We start from the raw sequence: 18227 nt of genomic DNA, 5'->3' as shown, positions 1-18227 counted from the left end.
GTAATCCTGGACAAGTCACTAACTCAATTGCCTAGCCTTACTGCTCTTCTGCCTTGGAATGGATACGTAATTATGACTTTAAGAGAGAAGGTAAGAATTTTTTTAAAAGTCTTAATTGAATCAAACATTGAGATAGCTTCCTTGTGGCATAGATCATGAACAGTCTTTTGCTTCTCCCTCAGTAAACCAGAATAACTAACATGGGCACAGGCAGCTTTGTCCAGTTGAATCAACTCTATATCTGGAATAGGCTTTCTTGGCTATGACTAAGGAAGCTATATGGGGGTTAGATGGACTACAAGTAGCTCATTTTGTTCTACTTCTGACCCAGAGTTATTAGAGTGGTCTAAATCAGGTCCTGCCTATTTTATAATAGAGCTATTATATATATAGCTATAATATAGCTATATTTATATATATATAAATAAAATAAATAAATAAATAAATATATAATAGCATATTAGATGCTATATAGAATTATTACATAATATACAACTATAATATAAATAATATATAACATAATGAATACATAACTACACTGTAACTATGATATAAATAATATACACCATAACTATAATATGTAAACTATACTATAATATAAAACATACAATAGAACTATAACATATAAACTGTACTATAATATAAATAATATATAAGGTAACTATAATGCACAATTATACTATAACTATAATAGAAACAATAACTATAACATATAAATGATACTATAATATAAAAACATATAATATAACTACAACATATAAACTATACTATAAATAATATATAACTATACCATAACTATAATATATAATTATAATATATATATATATAACTCTAATATAGCCAGCAAGGGGGTTATTTGGCCTCTTAAAGAAATGGAGCAAAGGAGAAACCAGAGTTTTAGGGTCAGTTCATCCTACTTTGGGGCAGTTCCAATTGCTAAGAATTTTTTTCTATTGTCAAGTTGAAATTTGCCCCTGCAATATTTCACCTATGGTTCCCGGTTTGGTTCTCTGGGGGTAAATAAAGTAAGTTTAATCCTGTTTCATCCTATAGATCTTAAGATACTTGAAGACAGTCAACATAGCCTTCCTGAGTCATCTTTTAGTCAAGCCAAATATCCCCAGTTCTATCCTCAGAGAACGTGAACTCAAGACCCATCATTTTCTTAGAGATCTTAAAATGTTATAACTAAAAGATGCTTGGAAATCAGTGAGACACAGAATCTCTGAGTTGGAAAGCAGCCTTGAGGATCATGCAGTTCAGCCCATAGCTAAATGGAAAATTTCCCTTTACTGCCTCCCCAACAAGTGACCATCTAACTCCTGGAATGAGGATTTTCACCACTCAGAATCTCATTCCACTTTTGGACAGCTCAAGTTGTCATGTCATAATGCATCTCTTCACCATCACTCAGGGACATATTAGAGGCAGTTCAAGGCAGAGCCAATTGTTAAATTTTCAGTGTGAGCATTCTAAGTTCAAAAATTGGCAAACAAATTAGGGCTTGATTGACTATTTTGTTCCTTGTCTAGACTTAAGAGAGTGATGGAGAAAATGTTAATAATGCAGATGAAATTTTAAACCATGGCTGGTTTTCCCATCTCCCCCATCATTGTTAAACATTTACCAGCACAGCTGTCTTCTTCATTCATTGGCTCCAAAAGCCAGGACTAGGACTTGGGGCAGCTAGATGGTTCAGTGGATAAAGTGTTGGTCCTAGAGTCAAGAAGACCCGAGTTCAATGTGACCCCAAACCATCAATAATTGTGTATTCCTGGGCAAGTCACTTAATCTCCAGCCCTTCAAATACTTGAATGCCTCAATGTTTCCCCTCTCCTGGTCAAAGTTTCCCTTTCTCCAGGATAAGTATCCTCAGTCCCTAAAAAGATCATTGTCTGGTTAGGAATTTCAGGCTTCTCATCCACCTCATCTTCTCTGAACTGCACTCCAGTTTGCTTTTGTTCTTAAAATAGGGTGCCCCAAGTGGAACACAAAACTATTTGGGTCCAATAAGCAAGGCAGGATGGAGCACATATTGCCTCCCTCATTCTGGACAGAATTTCCATTAAAGCAGCCTAGGATCACATGGACAATCAGTTTGGCTTTATTGAAGGAGATTGGCCCAAGGCTGGATAACCCCAAAGAAGTCATTTCACCCCTCATTGTCCCAGGCCACTCTTAGATCACACATTGCAGAAGACTTTTCCTTCCTGGAGATTTCTAATCTGAATGAAACCACAGGGCTAGTTTAGAAGGAGGAAGATCCTAGATTAGTTTTCTGGCTACCATGTGATAAGGATTGACTTCTATGGAGCCTATGGTCCACTAAAACTCTCTAAACATCTAAATATGCCTCTTCTAACCTCCATATATAAAATCTTTCCTTTAAAACCCCAACTTTTATTTATTTTTTAATATTCACTAAAATTTTTTAATGTTCTGAATCCTCTCCCTCCCTCTAGTTCCTCCCCCATTATACATGGCACTTGCTTTTCTGGAAACCAGTTTTAAGACTCATATTTATCCCCTGTTTTAGATTATGCCATGTTTTATTCATTGAAATTTGTTTCAATCTCAGTAATATTGACTAGTGAGCTAGTTATCCCTCTGAGCTTCATGGTAACTGAAAATTTGATAAGTTTTCATCTAAGTCACTAATAAAAAAATTGAACCAATGAATTGATTACTAGAGCTCACTCCCTTTGAGATCTCAAAAAAGGCAGACATAATTCTGTTAACCAGTGGTGTAGTGGAGAGAGTGCCAAGAAGATTCAGCTATGTGAATTCAAATTTGGCCTCAGATACTTCCTAGCTGTGTGACCCTGGGCAAGTCACTTAACCCTGTTTGCTTTAGTTCTTCATCTGTAAAATGAGTTGGAGAAGGAAAGGGCAAACCACTCCAGTATCTTTGCCAAGAAAACCCCAAATTGGATCATGAAGAGTTGTATAAGACTGAAAAATGGCAACAACAAAATTTTTAACAAGACATTTTATTTATTGATTTAAAACTTATTTATTTATTTAATTAACCAATTTAGAATATTTCCCCATGATTACATCATTCATGTTCTTCCCCCTTCCAGGAGCCAATGAGCAATTCCACTGGGTTTTACAGGTGTCATTGATCAAGACCTGTTTCCATATTATTGATATTTGTACTAAGGTGTTCTTTTAAAGTCAACATCCCCAATCATATCCCCATCAAATCATGTGATCCATCATATGTTTTTCTTCTGCATTTCTACTCCCACAGTTCTTCCTCTGGATGTGGATAGTGTTCTTTCTCATAAGTCCCTCCGAATTGTCCTGGATCATTGCATTGCTGCTAGTAGAGAAGTTCATTACATTCAATTGTACCACAGTGTATCAGCCTCTGTGTATAATGTTCTCCTGGTTCTGCTCCTTTCACTCTGCATCAGTTCCTGGAGGTCTTTCCAGTTCACATGGAATTCCTCCATTTCTTTATTCCTTCGAGCACAATAGTATTCCATCACCAACAGATACCACAATTTGTTCAGCCATTTACCAATTGAAGGGCATCCCCTCATTTTACAATTTTTTGCCTCCACAAAGAGAGCAGCTATAAATATTTTGGTATGTCTTTTTCCTTATTATCTCTTTGGAGTACAAACCCAGCAATGGTATAGCTAAGTCAAAGCCCTTTGGGCATAGTTCCAAACTGCCCTCCAGAATGGTTGGGTCAATTCACAACTCCACCAGCAATGAATTAATGTCCCGACTTTGCCACATCCCCTCCAGCATTTATTATTTTCCTTTGCTGTCATATTAACCAATCTGCTAAATGTGAGATGATACCTCAGAGTTATTTTGATTTGCATTTCTCTAATTAAAAGAGATTATGTGCTTATTGTTTTGATTTCTTTATCTGAAAATTGCCTATTCATGTCCCTTGCCCATTTATCAATTGGGGAATGGCTTGATTTTTGTACAATTGATTTAGTTCCTTATAAATTTGACCTTTGTCAGAAGTTTTTGTTATATTTTTTTCCCAATTGGCAACAACAATTCTATTAATTATTCTTTGGATCTGATCATTCAGTTCCAAATCCATCTAACTATACTATATATTGCATTTCCATCTTGCCACAAACTTCCTCAGATATTCTGTTGAAATTCAGATATATTATGTGAATGCTCCCTTGTTTTATAGAAGGACAAACTGAAGCCCAGAGAGGAAAGGAGACTTGTCTAAGGCAAAACACCTAATTGGTGGCAGTGAGAACTAGAGTCCACATCTACTTGCTTTATTTGGGGGGCTGGTGTCCAAGAGTTCCAATTAGGGTGGAAGTGACTTAGGAACCCAGATGTAAAGTTGAAAGATGATCACCCAATCCTACCTTCTTTCACAAGGGAGGAATCTGAGCTCCAGGGATGTTAGGTGACTTTCCCCAAGGGAGTGGTAGTCAGGTTTTGAATCCAGGTCTTCTGAATGAAAAAAAATCACTGCTTACTGTTTTTTTTTTGCTACTAGAGGGTCATTGGAAATCATTTTAGTTCAACTGTGATTTTAGGAAGAAGATGAAGTTCAACAAAACTATGTGACTTGACTAAGGTCATACAGGTACTAGGCCAGTCATTATGTGTCATCACCACCTCAAGCCCAATGAGGTCCTGCCTACCACATCACTCTCCTCAGGCTTGCTGCTTAGGTAGGCACTAGAATAGCTCTGAGCTATGCTTCAAAGCACCCCAGTGGGTCAGGCCCAGCATCGAGGGCACTTATTTCCCAGAGGATGCCTGGGCTGGGCTTTCTAGCCCAAAATGCCTTAGGGCCCCAACTCCCAGGGCTCAGAATTAATAAGAGGTTGGGCCTGAAGGTTCCAGGTGGAAGATGAAGGTAAAGGGAAGGGAGGGGAAGCTGGAAAGGATGTGTGTGTATTAGGTGGGAGGTCAACAAGGGAAGAGAAATCATGGAGGAAAGGGTATGTGTGTGTTTTGGAGGTGGGGGATTGGAGCTAGGTCTCCTCATGTCAGGTATCTGAGGGCCAGGGGCTTTCCAGCTAAAACTTGGACATGGGGTCTGGAAGGGTAAAGCACTGACTTCTGCCTAACCACATTAGCTTATCCTTGAACTTTTGGGGAGATTTCAACTTGTGTTTGAGATACTGTCTCCTAGCACCCTCCTTTCCATTGCTCTTGTAGTCCCTGCTGGATAGGTCTGTTGCCTGCTGGTCTTAGAGCCTCCATTGGACACTATTTAGCTAGATAAAACTACTCTCCAAGGTGCTGCTGAACAGCACTCTCTGCTTAATCATTTGGGAGATGAGCTTTCTTCTACACTCTTGGCCAATTCTTTTAGAAAAGGCAGAAAAACTCACTCCCTAAACTTAGGGTAAAGCCTCCCCTGTTCTGTTCCCTCTAGGGCAGTGATGGTGAACCTTTTAAAGGGGTGGGTGTTGTGAGAAATGTCCTCAGACACGTGTGGAGAGTGGAAGGGAGCAGCCTGGCACCATGTCCCTCTGATGAACTCTGCTGGGGAGATGGTACGAGTGCCCACAGAGAGGGCTCTGAGTTTCCCCTCTAGCATGCATGCCAAAGTTTTGCCACCACAGGTCTAGGGCCTGGATCTTGAAGACCCTCATCTCCCAACAGTCTCTGGCAACAAGCTCATTAAAATAAAGAATAATAAAATTTAAAAAAAAAATAAAGGGTTCCTATGAAGGGGCTAATACTCTTGGCCTTAGTATTTATTTATTCTATTTAATTCCTCTTCCTAGAATGGGGCTTGGTCTCCTTGGTCAGACACCTCATCCTAGCTCAGGGGAACTAATATATTCCCCAAGTTTGCACCTTTGAAGTTCAGGCTATGAGCCAGGGAGTTGGTAATTTGCCAAATAGCTCTGAAGGTTTGGTATTCTCCAGTATTGAAGCTTTAAGCTTTCTCAAATTGCCCGTAGAGATGATGGTGAGGAAAAGGTTCAGAGACAAGCTATACTTGGAAGGTAAGGCCATTGCCTGTTACCTGTTCAGATATGTTACTAACCCTTTTTAAGCAAATAAGCAGATCCAAATCTGCAAGAGGCTTTGTCCTAACCCTTTACAGAATCTGTTTTAGGGTGGATACATTATGTAAATAAGCAAAAAACATCCTAATTCGCTGATGGCCAAGCAGTAGCTGGGTCAGGAAGGGCTGCCAGGAGGAAGTTAGTGATTCTAAGAGGTGCAGATTAGGAGTATGAATTCCAGGCCCTGGGGACAGACTAGCATAAAGATGGAGGATGAGTCCAAAGCGAAGAGAAGAGCAAGTGGTTGAAATCCAACCTAAGAACAGTGGTGTCAAACTCAAACAGAAACAGGGCCACTAAACCCTATGTAAGGATCCCTGTGGGTGCATATTGCCTTAGAAAACCACAGTAACACCACCCATACTTTACTGTGCTTGCATTTATTTTGTTAAATATTTCTCAATTACATTTTAATCTGGTCTGATGAGTGTTGCAGGCTGCCATTTGATCTCTTTGTTGTGGAGTACCTCCAATGCCAAACTGACTAGTTTGTATTTTGGTCTTGATAGGGAGCCACTGAAGGTTCTTGAGCAGAGAAGTAACATGGACAGATTTGTGCTTTCAGCTAGGTGGAAAATGTGTCATAAAAAGGAGGGAATGGAATCTGGGGTTGTCTAGGTGAGAGGTGATGAGCTAGGGTAGTGGGCATGGGAGTGGTGAAGAGACATTTATTTGAGATGTGGAGATAGAATCTACAAGTCTTGGCAATTGATTGGGGTATGACATTTTGAACTTGAGGGTCTGGTTGAGGCTGACATCCCAATGAAAGAAGTTTAAAGGATGTGGGCTTAGGAGGCAGAGGAGAGGAGTTCCATTTTAGATAAGTTTGGGTGCCTAAAAAAGATCTGAGGGTAGATCTAGGACTTGGATGGAGGTCCCCAAGATGTTGGAGCCTCCTTCCCCCCCATTACCCTTTCTTTAGCAGACTGAAGTTCCTTCCATTGATTCATGCGGCAGAGTTCCACAGGGTGAAGACCATGCTCGGTTACCATGAGTTGGAAAGAGCTAAGAGATCATTTAGGGTAGGCCAGACATTTTACATGTGGGGAAACAGGTCTCAAGCAGCTAAGTGCCTTGTCCAAGGTCACACAAGAAATGAGTAAAAGAACCAGGGTTGGACTTTTTCTCTGCATCGTGATCCTGTGTTCGGTTTCACCGCCTCAGCCAAGGGTTCCCCGATGCCAGGATCTGCCACCCCCACCCTGGCAGGTTATTCCTGGGAGGAGGGACTGGGGACTTAGTGGCAGAGGACACTAGGTATGTAGGGTGATCAGAGGGACAGAGAAGGCTGTTCCTGGGAAGGGCCAGTTGCATGCTGGCACTGGTGAGGGGGCTCCTCATACAGCCCAGCCCCAGGTTCTGGGCTTACTGCCCGTTCTCCTGAGATGACTCCTTGGAGAGGGTTGGGGTAGGATTCCCCAGGAGATCTCTGGCTCCTGGAATTGGGCTCTGGCAGGTGGTTGACGTCCAATGTGCCCCCAGAAGCAGCTGGGCCATGGACCCGGCCAGCCTTTCCCCACCCCGCACATTCTCATGGCCAAAGGTTTTAGGAGTGAGCTGGTGCTTCATGTGGGAAACTACCTCTCTTTCTACCTCCTCCAAGGTCTTTTCCCAGACTCGGGGTGGATCTCTGAAAGTCCATGTCCCTCTTCCCATCCCTAACAAGCTCCCCCAAATAATCTAGCTACAAGGATGAGCCTAGGAGCAATTCTCTCCCACATAGTCACAGTCAGGGCCTAGTCTGGGCAATATCTAAAGAGAAGCAGGGTTATGTTTGCTGGGTTAGGCCCCTGCACAATCTTCTTTTTGAGACATCATGCAGGGCCTGGAGAGGGGTGCTGAGTGAGGGAGCCCCATCTCAGAGTCGATCTGGCATATCATTCCACCTAGCTGCCTGGCTCAAGCATGAAGTCTGTGCAAGCACATGGAAGTTCTGGCCACACAGTGTTTGTCCAAGGGCATCCTCATCAGTTCTTCCTCAGCTACAGTCGGTGCACTCTGAGAATGTGAGTGTCACATACCTCCCAGAGACGTTCCCTTAATCTCTACACACGCTTCTTTCTTTGAACGCCCAACCATGTATGTCAGAGCATAAGACTGTGTGTTGGAGTGACGGTAAGTCCATCCCTCCCAATGTGGCTACCCCATGGGGGCAGGGAGTATCTGTAGTGACATCCACGACCAGCGGGTAAGACACAGGAACTTTTATTGCTGAACATAAAATGCCAACAAGAGGCCAGGGCAGTCAGGCCAGCAGGAGGACCTTGGTGGTGGTAGGATGGGCAGGGGGATGAGGAGGGTTCCTACCCCATGGAGCTACTTGGAGGGGATCAAGGTGTCTTGGTTACATCTTTCAGAGCTACTGAGCAGATCACATTCACACACATCCACGTGGGCGTAGAAGAGGACACAGAAGGACAGAAGGAAGGGGAGGGCAAGGAAAGGAGGAGGAGAGAAGAGAGGAGAGGAAGAGATGAGGACCAGCCAGAGAAGAGATAAGATAGGGGCAGACAGAATGGAGAGCAGAGAGAAATATTAGGCCCTGACCCCAGAGGAGGCCAGTGCCCTGCCAGTCACATTCCTACATACTGCACTTGTGTCAGGGAGTCTGAGGGTAGGGAAGGAAAGAGACTTCTTCCACCCACAGGGGAGCCCCTGTGACTTCTCTGTTGCTATGGAATCTAATGCACTAGGAAAGAGCACCTCCATCCCCAGAAAGCTCCAGGCACCCCTTCTCCTCACCCTGAGCAACATGTGGAAGGCCCGTCTAGAGCATTGTGCCTACAAGGAATCAGGTCCCCAAACTCTATTCACAGCTGATGGGCTGGAGAGAACTGGGGCTCTCTGGGAAGGGGTGCAGGGTTTTGGAGCAGGGGAGAGGTGGTGTATTGTCAGGTGGCCTTGGTACCTGCTTCAGGGGCATGGCTAGGCTGACCTTTGCCCTGAGACCCAACTTAGGGTGAGGAAGGAATGAGGATAACATGTGGTGAAGAAAAGATGAGGAAGGTGGAAGAAGAGAAGGCCCTGGTCACTCTTTAAATAAGAAAAGGCTAAAAGTCAAATGGGGAAACCGCCTGCCAGCTCCTTGAGGAAATCGGGGAGATGGCAGCCTGGCGGCGAGCGCTGGCAGGGCGGGGGCCTCGGCCCCTCTTTTGGCAGTGGCAGCGGCAGCGGCAGCGGCATCGACAGCAGTTTTTGGCCTTTGGGCCCTTGAGGTAGATGCCAACCTGGGGCCGGGCTGCTGGGCTTCCTGAGGGGCGATGCCGTCGTCTTGTGGGCCGGGCCCTGGGCAACTCAGAGTCGAGGCTTGATTTGCAGTGGCTTCCCTGAGGGAAGAAGGTAAGAGAGGAGAGGGTCTGGAGTGAGAAGTTACCTTTTTTTTTTTAATTACCCTTACCTTCTGTTTTAGAATCAATACTGTATACTGGTTCTAAGGCAGAAGAGTGGAAAGGGCTAGGCAGTGGGGGTTAAGTGACTTGCCCAGGGTCACATAGTTAGGAAGTGTCTGAGGTTACATTTGACCCAGGACTCCCCACCCGCCCCACCCCACCCAGGTCTCTGGATCTGGATATCAATCCACTGAGCCATCTGTCCCCAAATAGGTAGATCCTTGAAGGTTCTCTGGATGCCTCTACTCAGTCCCACCACCCTGTGCCTTCCAGCTCCTGATCCAGCCATTCCCTGAAATCATCCTCAGGCTGCCAAACCCAACTCAGCTGCCCATACCCTTTTCCACCAGAAAGTCCTTGTTCTGTGTGTCATGACCTCCTGTGAGTTGTTCATTCATAATTGTACTGTTCTGTGGAAAGTGTCACATGGCAATACCTTGTCTACCTGCTACTCTTACCCTCAGGGAGGGGGCTATGTCTCCTTCTTCAGACCAGAGGCATCACAAGTACCATATATCCACTCCCAGGATGGTCACAGTAGGAAAGAATTTTCCTGAAAGATTCGCCTAACTACCAAAAAAGAACTGGAAGGAACTTGAAGAAGTCACCACTCTGAGCAAAGAAAGGCTCTCTATCTGATCCTGAGAATTTAGATGGTCAGCCTCTGGTAGTCTGGTCCTCATAATTGCCATGAGCCTGATGTCTAACCTAAATCTTGGCCTTATCACTGGCAATAGCTCTCAGGAGAATCTCCATGTTCTTAGATACTGAGATATTACAGATGGCTGAGACATGGCAAAGCAGAAGGAAAGAGACATTGAAGGAACAGGGAAGGGGAAATAGGATTCAGATTTTTTAAAAATTAAGTAGAAGATGACAATGGAATGAGCAATAGACCAAAAACCTTGACTAATTCCTGGAAAAATTCTAAATATATTATTAGAGAAATGGTTGGTGAACACTTAGAAAATAGCAATAATAGAAAAAGCAATAATTACAAAGAGGCACTACAGCTTTAGCAAGAACAAGTCATATCAAAGCCATATTCTTTTCTTTTTTGACAATGTTACGAAATAGGCAGAACAGGGAAAGTATGTGGATATAGTTTACCTAGATTTCTACAAAGCATTTGATAAATTATCTCCTGCTAGTCTTTGTGAGCTAGATGAGGGCAACTGAATGGATTCAAACTGGCTGAATGGCTGGACTCAAAGAGTAAACATTCAGAGCTAAATATCTGAAACCAAGTCCTCAGAGTAGAAAGGATTTTTAATAAATGACTTAGACAAAGAGAAAACATGATCCTTATCCAAAGCTAGAAATGATACAAAATGGAGAGGGTTAGCTAGCACAATGGATGGTCCTTGGGATTCAAAAAGCTCAGGAAAGTCTAGAACAACAATAACAAAAGAAAATCTAGAACTCTGGGAAGAATCAAAGCTGATGAAATTTAATGGGGAATAAATGTAATGGATTAAAAAAGTCATCTTTACAAGTTCAGAATGAGGTAGGCAGCTATTAAAAAAAAGATTTTGGGGGTTTTAGTATACACACAGGGTCAAAAACCAGTCCAAGGTCAGATGGAAGCCCAAAATACCTAATGTGACTATAGACTACAGCACCAAAAGTGCTGTGGTATCATTTGAAGAAGGACAGGCATATGAATACACTGTGGGTGGAATTATGGATTGATCCAGTTGCTTGGAAAAACTAAGAAAATAGTTAAAATGTCCATATTTTGTAACTCAGAGATCCCTCTGGGAGGGTCCAAGGAATTCAAAGGCAGAAAGTTTTCATATTATGTTAAAATATTCATAATAGGAATGGTATCTAGAACTTGGAAACAAGCTAAGTACTTGCCTACTAGAGACCTGTTGGAAAAAATGTGGCTCATGGACGTAAGTGAATATTAATGTACCCTGAGAAAGTGATGGATATGCGAAATAAGAACTGAGGTTGAGTGAAATAAGTGGGATGGGAAAACAATATACACAATGTCGAAAATGGAAATAAGCAAATGTTTTGTAATGACAGGCACTAGGATTAGGTCTGGAGAAGAGCTGAGAAAATGCAACTTCTCTTTTTTGCTGAAGTGATATGACTATGGGTATGTGAATTATTGGGGATACTTGACTCAGTCAAGTATTGGTTGGTTTTGCCAAACTCCATTTTTTTCTTTATGTTTTGTTACAAAGCACAGATTGCTAGGTGTGTATGGGGGAAAGCTGCCAGGAGGCTATGTCTGAAAAGGAAAGTGATATAAAAATAAAGCTTTTTACATTTTTTACGTGTTAAAAAAAACCCCTAGAGTTTCCAGATGAAGAGGAGTCTCACCACTATACCTGGCTTAATGTGAGTACTGTGTTTCCCTTCTGGCCCCTATAAGTGAGGAAGGCCACTAAGAAGTTATAAAGCAGCTAGCTAGAAGAGGGAAACCAGAATCAGAAGATTCTCAAGCCAATTCCATATGAGGATCAGCTCAAAGAACGGGGGATGTTTAAGGGGAACAGGATAGATCAGACTTGCTCTATTTGGCTCCAGGATTCAGAACAAGAAACAATGGGTAGAAGCAGCAGAGCAACAATTCTGGGGCAAAAAGAGTCATCCCAAAGTAGAAGGGCTGCCCCAGGAGGAAGTGGGTATCCTCTCACTTAAAGTCTTTAGGCAAAGGCCAGATGCCATCTGTTAGGTGTGTCACAGTAGGATTTTTTTTTTTTTTGTTGCTGTTGGATGGGGAGGGGTGATCTTTGAGTTGTGAACTAAACTGCCTCTGAGATTCCAGCTCTGAAATTCTGTGACTTTGTACACAAAGGGTCTATTAGGAATGGAAGGCCCAAGAGGCTGAATGGATGGCAAGAAGATTGGAAATTATACAATATGAGGACGGGTCAAAAAGAATTGGTATATTTAACTTGGAGGAGTAAAGACTCAGGGAATGGGAGAAAGGACAGCACACACTAGATATCTTTAATCATTTAAAGGGACTGTCATGTGGAAGAGGGATTAGACTCATTCTACTTGGCCCCAAAAGGTAAAATTAGGAACAACTGGGGAAAGCTGAAGGAAAGTAGGTTTCAGCTTGATATAAGGGAAAACATCCTAACAATTAGAGCAATCCAAAAATGAATTTCCCTGCCACTGCAAGTCTTTTAAGTAGCAGCTAGATGGCCACTTGTTTGGAGTGTTGAAATAGGATTTCTGTTCAGGTATGGCTTGGATTAGGGGCTTTCTAAGGTCTCTTCCAGCTAAGATTCTAAGATCCTGTAAGGGAAACAGGTTTCCAAGACATCTCTTTCTCTGGGAGAGCAGGCCCTTTCCCCATTACTCTCTATAAGGCTTGTTCTGCTCCCTTGCTTGGCATCCTTGGAATCCTGTGGATGACGCTCTCCTCCCTGCCCCTCTGCCTACAGAGATCATGTTACTCTGTTCCCAAGCTGGCCTGGCCTAGGACTTCCAGCTGTACATTCTTGTCCTCCACCCCTCACCCCCCAGTTGAAGACTGGGAGATCAGGGGTGTGGCTGTAAACAAGCCTCCCTCCCCCTGCCCCCCCAACCTTCACAGTCCTCATCCAGGTCAGGTTCCAGAAAAAGAAGGAGAAATCAAACTCATCTCAGAAGAGGCAAAGTAGGGATGGAAGCATGGGGGGAAGGGCAGGAGACACGTAGGGTCCCTACATTGGTGGTGTAAGCCCTCAGAAAGAAAATCCCTAAGTGGGCATTGTGGGTTACAGAGAGATGGGGATATGATATGATTTCTCCCCTTAGGGGGCCTGAGGTCCAAGGCCAGACAAGATTCACAATATATAGAATAGTGCTGATAATCTAATCTCTGACCAGATTATGCTTCTCTCTTGCAGATTCAGGAACCACTCATGCAATCATGCAGCTGCTCAATAAAACAGACTCTATGAAGTTATGTCTCAGAGATGACAAGCAGCCTAGAATGAGATGGGGTCTCTGTCCCCCTGAAGCTACTAGATATTTTTGAAACTCAGTATTTCACCCCCACCTCCTGGCAGGCTTTCTCCTCATGCCTAGAATGCATTCCGTCCTCCCTTTAACAGTCCTTAGTTTTCTTGAAGGCTCCTCCTATCCTAATCCCTCCACCCCAGTTGTTTTTATTCTAGATTTCTCTGTCTTTACTTTTTCTATGTATATATTGTAGTCATCTCTCAGAACAAAAATGACTTCATTTTTGCCTGTTTCCAGTATGGGGCATGGTATCTCACAGACAGCAGGCATTTAATCAATGCTTGTTAAAGAATGGATTGGATTGGCAACCAACAATTCTGATAAACTACTCCGGTGATGCCAAGCACCGGGTCAAGTACTAATCTCTTCCTCTAGACACTAGCTCATAGCATTAGCCAAAAATAGGTCTAGGTGAAATCCTGGAAATGAGTGAATCTTTGACTCTTATCTAGTTTAGAAACTTATTAGGTCTCCCTGAACCACTGAAATAGTCTCCCTTTTCTAACCCCTTCATTTTACAGATGAAGAAACAGAGGCCCAAAGAGGTTAAGTGACTTGTCCAAGGTGACATAGTAAGTATCTGAGCCTCAAGTCCCTGTTTTCAAATCCAGAGCTCCTTTCTATTCCATCAGATTGCCTTACTCAAACACATTTCCTATGGCATGGGTTTCTAGTCCATTCCCCATCCAGGTTGTTCTTCTCTGGATATCTCATTTTGTCCGTGTCCTTTCTAAAACATAGTACTTAAAACTAGACATAAATCTCTTGATTCATCTGACCAAATAGAATAGTAGTGTTACATCCCTATCCCTGGATATTCTGATCCTATTAATACAGGTTAAGGTAGCATCAGCTTTCCATGGAAGTGTAATAACTCGTACCACAAGGCTGCCAGAAAAATAAGGCATTACAGCATTTGATTTTCATGTCTCATCCCTGAAAGAGATTACAAATTCCTTGAGGGTAGAGATCATATCTTCTACTCTCAGAGCTACTGTGAGAGGCAGCATGGTATAACAGATTGGGAACTGACCTCAGACTTGGTTTAAGACCACACACACACACACACACACACACACACACACACACACACACACACACACACACACACACACAACTTAAGTCTTTCATTCTCCCAGGAAATCTCAAAGACTACAGAAGGCCTGATTTACCTTGAAGGAGATTCCTCATTAGTTGGCTTTACTAGTATCACAGGTCTAGATCCAAACCAAACCAAACTAATAAGACTATGTCTGTAAAATGATTTATAACTCCAGAAAGCTACAGCAATATTGGCTGTTGTTATTATGGGGCCCAGAATAACAGTCTGGTATTCAAAACCCTTACAAACTAGTTCCAACTTCCTATCCTTGGCTTACGCTTCTTGTTCTAGAATATTCTATCATCTAGTTTTTTTACAACTAGCTATGCCCCATAAATATCCCATGCTCCCCTTCTACCATGCACTTGCCATTCACTAGGTCCAAAACAGCTTTGCAGATAACTCCATATATTTCTATTCTCTTATGGACACTCTTCAAGGCTCAGCTCTAGTCCAACTCTTGTTCAGGAAGCTTTCAATGATTTCCCTGTCAGAAATCATCTTTCCTTTCTCTGATCTCCCAGATCTTTGCATCTTCTCTAAGAAGAAAATGGGAATTCTGGTTTGTTTCAAGAGGCCAGTTGATGGAAGAATGTCAAAGAGAGGAGAAAGGGAGGAAGGTTTATTGGATATTCAGTTTTTTTTGTCTGTGTGTTTTTAAAGAAGACATAGAAGGCTCTTCCTGAAGAACAAGGAAGCTCCTGCTTGTTCTCCAAGGTAGGATGTCAAGAGGGAGGGGTTGGAAGAGATGAATAATGGTACTTGGTGACTTCGTGCTGAAGGGAACTGAAGAAGCTACTTGTTCATGAGAAAATAACACCACTGAGAGATCTTCCATCTTTCCAGAGCATGTACTCAGGATATGACAGAGAACAACCTTCTAAGTCTTATCAAATCAGATTAGTGTTCCACAGGAATGGTCATTTGGTTGGAGATGTATGTGTGTGCGTGAACGCACACATGCACACACACACACACGCGTGCACACACACACACACACACACACACACACACACACACACACAGACAAGATGTTCCTGAAATATTTTTACAGGTTTATTGTGAATCATTTTCATCCATGCAATCTTAGTTCCGCTGAACTTTTCTTGCTGTTCTTTCCACCCCTCTGCATTGGCTTTCCTCTCTGCCTCTTATGACCTGGTCCCCATTCTCCCTATCTTAGAATGCCACTTTTCTTCAAAATTCAAAAGCCACTTTCTATATGAAGGCTGTCTTGATCATGTTCCAAACTACCTTAATATGTTTTGTGCATGCATGTAGTTACATAGATATACATACATACATATCTACCTTTCCACACACATATGAATGGATATCCATTAAAAAACATAAATGTTTCCTCTAGCAGAATTAAAGTTCCCTGAGGATAAGGCGATTTCATTGAAATTTCTATATTCTCAGAGCCTAGAACAATGTCAGGTACATAGGAGATAAGTAATAAATGTTTGCTGACTGACAAGTATTCTTGTGATCTGTTCTGGGCCCTGAGCTATTTACTATTTTTGTTAGTATTTTGGATAAAAGGCATAAACAGCACGCTTATCAAATCTGCATATGACATAAAGTTGGTAGGAATAACTAATATAATGGGTGACAGAATAAACATTCAAAAGGCTAGAATCCTGGGTTGAATCTAGTAAAATAGATATCCATAAGCTCATCAGGCAGAGAGACTATCATTCTGTTCTGCACCCCAAGTGCCAATCATATGATAGGTACTAACAAATGCTTGCTGAATGGAACTGGATTAAAATGTAAAAGTCTTAAGCTATAGTTAAAAAAAATTAATTTCCCAAGTTCAAGCTGGTAAAAATATGATCGGGTATCAGTTTAACTGAAAAAGATCTGGGGTTTAAAGTATACACACAGTAAGCTCAATGATCCAACAGTATACTTTGGCAGTGAAGAAGTGGATTCAGTTTTAGCTTGCATCTAGCCAGCATCAGGCCTAGGGAGATGGTGGTCCTGGTGTGCTTTCTTATGTGTGTGTATGTGCAGTTTTAGGTATCACATTTTAGCAAGAATTAGGGTCAGTTCAAACTAAGGAGCACTCAGAGGGAGGCTGAGATGGTGGAGGACCTTGAATTCATGCTAAATGATGACTGGTTGAAAGAAATGTGGATATTTATCCTAAAGAAGAGAAGGCTTAGGGGAACATAATACATGACTTCAAGAATTCGAAGGACTATCAAGCTCAAAGAGGATGGGACTCCTGCTTAGTCTCAAAGGAAAGAACTAGAAAAGGCAAACTTAGGCTTGCTCAAAGTAAAAACTGCACCTAATTAGAATTTTCCAAGAATCTAATGACCTGCCTTGCGAGGCAGTTCAAGACCAAGAGAAGCTGGATGGCCACTTGTAGAAGATTCTCAAACAGGTTTGGTCTGGACTTAAGGTAGTGTCTGAGATCCCTTCTAACTCAGAGATTCTGTCATGTTTTGGACCAATATTCATAAGAACCACACTCCCCATCCTCCACTCCCCCATCAAACTGTAAATTCCATGGCTAGAATATCACATAATTCTTTTGTTCACTTTAATCACTGAATTACTGCCTCCTTTTTCTACCTCTTCCTCTCAATAGCCTTATGCGTATCTTTCTATTCTTTGTTTGCATGCACAGAAATGTGCCCATGAGGGTCCTATAGTTTTGTGTATCCATGTTTTGTCCCATTCCTAGGCAAGAATCTTTTTGAAGTCAGCGACCAAGTCTTACTTACTTGTCTCTCCAATATCAATAGTTAAGTACAAGACCTGGTTATTTAGTAGGCACCAGGAAATATGTATTGAATGAATAAAATGAATGTGGATATCAGGGAATTGCTCTGCTCATCAGAACAAGCACATGTGTGTTTTTGTGTATGTGTATATGGGAATTTGGGAAAAAAGACAAAAAGAGGGGTCAGGCTGAGACCAGAGAGAGTAGCTTTGGAAGAGTTGGGACTAAAAACTCTATTCTTCTACCGCTCAGGTCTGAGTATAAAGGACCAAAGCCAATCTTAGGATCATCTATTACAAACAAGTAAACTAAAGCAAGAAGGGTAAAATTATTTGCATGTGGTTACAAAGAAGCAGATATAGGATGAAGACCTACGTCCTTGGATGTCAATTCTAGTATTCTTTCCACTACACCACAAATCTCACCAAAAGGAACTTTCTGGAAGCTCGAGAGAAGAGTAGGAGCAGGGGCCTACAATTAGTCAACAAAAAGATGGGACCCATGTTCTGAATCTCAGTTTTAGGTCCATTTTCCTCTAGTTTGGGGGGTGGGGGTGGAATGCTCAGGGAAGCACAGTTGGAAGCAAAGGAAAATCATAGGGAAGTCAAAGCACACAGAAAGGAATTTGGATGGGAGTCTGACTAATCTGCATGCAGGGCTATAAATACAAATGTGTACACACATACACTAAATCACACCTGGGAACATAGCTGCCAGACAAGACATAGTGATGCCAGACTTTGTTTCTAGATATGTTTTCAAAATAAAATTCCCTACTCAGAGGGGAACTTAAGTTCTTAAAGGAAGTGTCAGCTTAGAGAATGGGTAAGGGGTACATGGAAGATTATAGGGAGAAGGGGTATCAAAACGTGTGTGTGCACGTGTGCATGTGTGTGCATTTAACCAAGAGTCTGCTACATTTAGAGTATTGTTTAGAAGACAGGAGGAAATTTGATTTCGGAAAACTTATATGGAAATTTGTTATTATATATAATTGATAA

General features: G+C 42.1%; 1 protein-coding gene across 4 annotated transcripts in view; it reads right to left on the bottom strand.

Annotated features, from left to right (window-relative positions):
- Positions 1-8215: 8215 nt before the first annotated feature.
- Positions 8216-18227, bottom strand: part of ZC3H3 (zinc finger CCCH-type containing 3) — a 517748-nt gene continuing 507736 nt past the window's right edge. For all 4 annotated transcript variants that reach the window (XM_016432074.1, XM_016432075.1, XM_016432076.2 and 1 more), the window contains one exon: positions 8216-9352. In XM_016432074.1, coding sequence (XP_016287560.1) covers positions 9077-9352 — 276 coding nt within the window. In that variant the 3' untranslated portion in view covers positions 8216-9076. The remainder of the gene's footprint in view (positions 9353-18227) is intronic.

The sequence above is a fragment of the Monodelphis domestica genome, chromosome 3 (assembly GCF_027887165.1).
Source record: "Monodelphis domestica isolate mMonDom1 chromosome 3, mMonDom1.pri, whole genome shotgun sequence".
Lineage (NCBI taxonomy): Eukaryota > Metazoa > Chordata > Mammalia > Didelphimorphia > Didelphidae > Monodelphis > Monodelphis domestica.
Note: the sequence above shows the minus strand (reverse complement) of the source record. Positions and strands in the feature narration are given on the sequence as shown.